This window comes from Propithecus coquereli, unplaced genomic scaffold (genome assembly GCF_000956105.1).
Source record: "Propithecus coquereli isolate 6110/MARCELLA unplaced genomic scaffold, Pcoq_1.0 Scaffold57, whole genome shotgun sequence".
Classification (NCBI taxonomy): Eukaryota; Metazoa; Chordata; class Mammalia; order Primates; family Indriidae; genus Propithecus; species Propithecus coquereli.
In genome coordinates, this window is record NW_012151618.1 from 2,546,534 (window position 1) to 2,549,641 (window position 3,108).

Genomic DNA, 3,108 nt, shown 5'->3' on the forward strand with positions numbered 1-3,108 from the left:
AATAGAGAAAAATTACATATGTGAACCAGTGAAATTTACCAGTCTCTGTTTTCTCATTATTAGGCCCACCAAACAGAAAATTGAAAACTCTATAACACAATAGCATTATAATAGAAAGAAGCATAACACTGAACCCTATATAATCCGTTTGGACTTCCACCAGATCATAGGTTCACTGAGGGCAGGAAATCTATTCACTATACAGTGACTGGCACAGATATTTGTTGAATTGAGCTCTTATCAAAGGACAGAAATGTCAGGGACTATCTACCACCTACCATGTAATGGGAAGTTCAAACAATGTCTCTTCTAAAAAGGCTTTCTGATGGTTTAATCTCACACTGATTATTTTCTTTATTCTGACCAGCTATACCACTTATTTATACTACAAATGTTTTTCCTCATTCCTTTACTTTTCAATGTTTTCTACTTGTTTAATGTGCATTATCTTTATCATTTGAATGAGTTCCTATCTGAATCATGAATTTATATTTCTTCTGTAGGTCAGTACAAAGGACATAGGAAAAGTTTAGTAAGGAAACATTTGGTGAATTGAATTCAATCCTGAAACATCAGACTATGAAAAACTATGCTGAATTTTAGCAGTGGGAGAAAATAAATATACAGAATTGAGATTAGCAACTAATCAGGCTACAGAATTAGATTGATGCTTAGTCTTGTATCAGCCTCTCAAGAGCTGAATTAACCTTCAGTGTGATACTTTCTCTCCATAAGCTTCAATACCCTCATCTATACAATAAGCAAAATAATAGTACCTATATCCCAGCTTTGCTGAGCATATTAAATGAAATGGTGAATGTAAAGGGATTACACAGTGACTAGCAGATGTTAAACACTCAAAAACTATTATTATTACTAAACTGTAATTTCTATAAATGACTGCTGGGATAGCCTCTTCTATTTTAATATGCAAAAATATGAACTAAAGGATATGATTTGACATATGAAATTTTCAAACTTTTCCTTTTCTGATGATATATATTGATAAAATATGTCACCATAAGCATTTAAATTTTTTTCATACTTAATTCACATCATGTGTAATAGATGTATATGTTTCTATGCATGTATGTATGTGTCTATCTATTGATTCATTCATCATCTAACACTGTCTTTCCCAGCACATATTATGAAAACAATGGATATTTGTTGAATGAATGAGTTTTAAAACATACAAATTTATTGCCGCACTATCCTCCAATCCTAAAGAATTAAAAGAAAGATGTTTTGAAACATGTTTTGAACAAAGAAGTTGTTGCATATTTATCCCCCATTGGAAAGAATAAAGGAAAACCACAGAGCTGAATATAGCAAATAATGATCATTTTTTTAATGTCCCAAATTAGAATAGTCAAAATCACTAGCCATGTCTTACCTGTCAGTTCCACAGGCCAATTCTAAAGGCATGTTAACTAATTTATTAACTAAAAATAGTCTGCTCAATAAATAAACTATAGTATTTGACTCTTGCAAAGAATAACAATTATTTTCCAGTCCTCTTGGAATGACAAGCTGATTTGAAAGAGTAGCTATGTACTTATTGGACAAGTCCAAAACTTTTCCAGAAAATAAGTTGACTCTTGAATCATCTCTCTTCATTTCAGTATTGCATAAATCCCAACCTGGCAACATCAACGAGATGTGATCTTCATCGGAAACAAGTCCTAAAGAAACAGGACCCTGAAGCTTTAAAATATTGAGATGCTTAATGCAAAGATGATCTAATTCTTTATCCACCCCCCACGGCAAAAGGCAAGACAAAAACAATTTAGCTGTGTCTATGGTGAGGCTGGCGTCAACTTTGATTGAAAGCTTAGGGTGCATCTTTTTGGAGCTCTTCACTTTCTTCTGCCTTTTAATGCCATCATTTTCTTCTGAGAATTTGTTGGTATTATCTCCTTGGGCCAGGCTTTCACTAACGGGCTTGGCTTGTGCCTCTGTTGAGAGAGGACCACAGGCAGTTTTATTTTTCTTCAGTGTGATTGTCTTCTTCTCTACAGTACTCTTGGCTCTTCTCAGGATCTCACTACCATAGGATGAATTGGAAGAGTCACCACCACTGAGTGGAGTTGGCAGCAGAAGTTCAACAAGGTTTTCCAGATCAAATAGAAGAATGTGAAAGCCGACATGGCTCCATTTTGTCTTCACAGGCAAGACATTAAAAGGCCTCGGGAAAGACTTGGCATCGGCAGCCTAAGGGGGACAAAAAATATTTATATGTCAAAGTTCTTGTTCTTTAAGTCACTTTATTAAAGATTCCATGATGTTGAAATGACATGGAAAAAAAAAAGTAATAAATAGCAGTATAGCTAAAGGCAAGTCATTTCCATTTTTTTGGTCTTAGCTATAAAAATTCCTTTCTAAGTTAAATATTCTATATTCTAAAAACATTTGAAAGCTTTTCTTCTTCCTACAAGTTTTGTTTTTCCTCTAAATAAATATGAATTAGGCCTCTGGAGTAAGATGGCACCGGATTAACATCCTTTGACATACACTCTCATGTCTTATTATTATTGTAGTCATGAAGACTACACAGAAAAAGTAGCTTTGAAAATTAAGGAGAACAAAAGTACTCACATGCACAAATTTAGGAAGTATTTTTACAAGCATGTTTCTTTCAAATTTGTTAAAATTTTTAAATAAGTGTAAATAACCTAATTGTTAACCAATATCAGATTGCTTTGAAAAACAAACACTTGTCTTGTGGACTTGCATTTGATTTTGCCCCAAGGATCGGCACAGTGGGTTCCCATACTTCAATCAAGTTCATGTTCATTTATGAGACCATCCTTGAGTACCCTATCCCCTCACGCCAACTCATTATTTTCTATCCTCTACCTTGCTTTCTTTATTCTTCCTAATACTTATGATTATCATACAGTATATAAAAATTTCATTTGTTTATTGTATGTTTTATCCACCAGCATTCAAGCCCCACCTTTGCAAGAATTTTGTACATTGCTTGCTCCTGGTGACTGTGAAATGATGCTGATAAATGACATTTTTATTAAAAGACTCAATAAGTATTTGTTGAATTAATGATTAGCAAATTTATATAATAGAACACTATTTACATATTTTAAAATA

General features: G+C 33.3%; 1 protein-coding gene across 1 annotated transcript in view; it reads right to left on the reverse strand.

Moving 5' to 3' along the window:
* WDR72 (WD repeat domain 72) overlaps positions 1–3,108 on the reverse strand; it is a 266,498-nt gene that overhangs the window by 125,665 nt on the left and 137,725 nt on the right. The window contains 1 exon segment of the mRNA XM_012658023.1: positions 1,397–2,214. Within this exon segment, the coding sequence (XP_012513477.1) occupies positions 1,397–2,214 (818 nt within the window).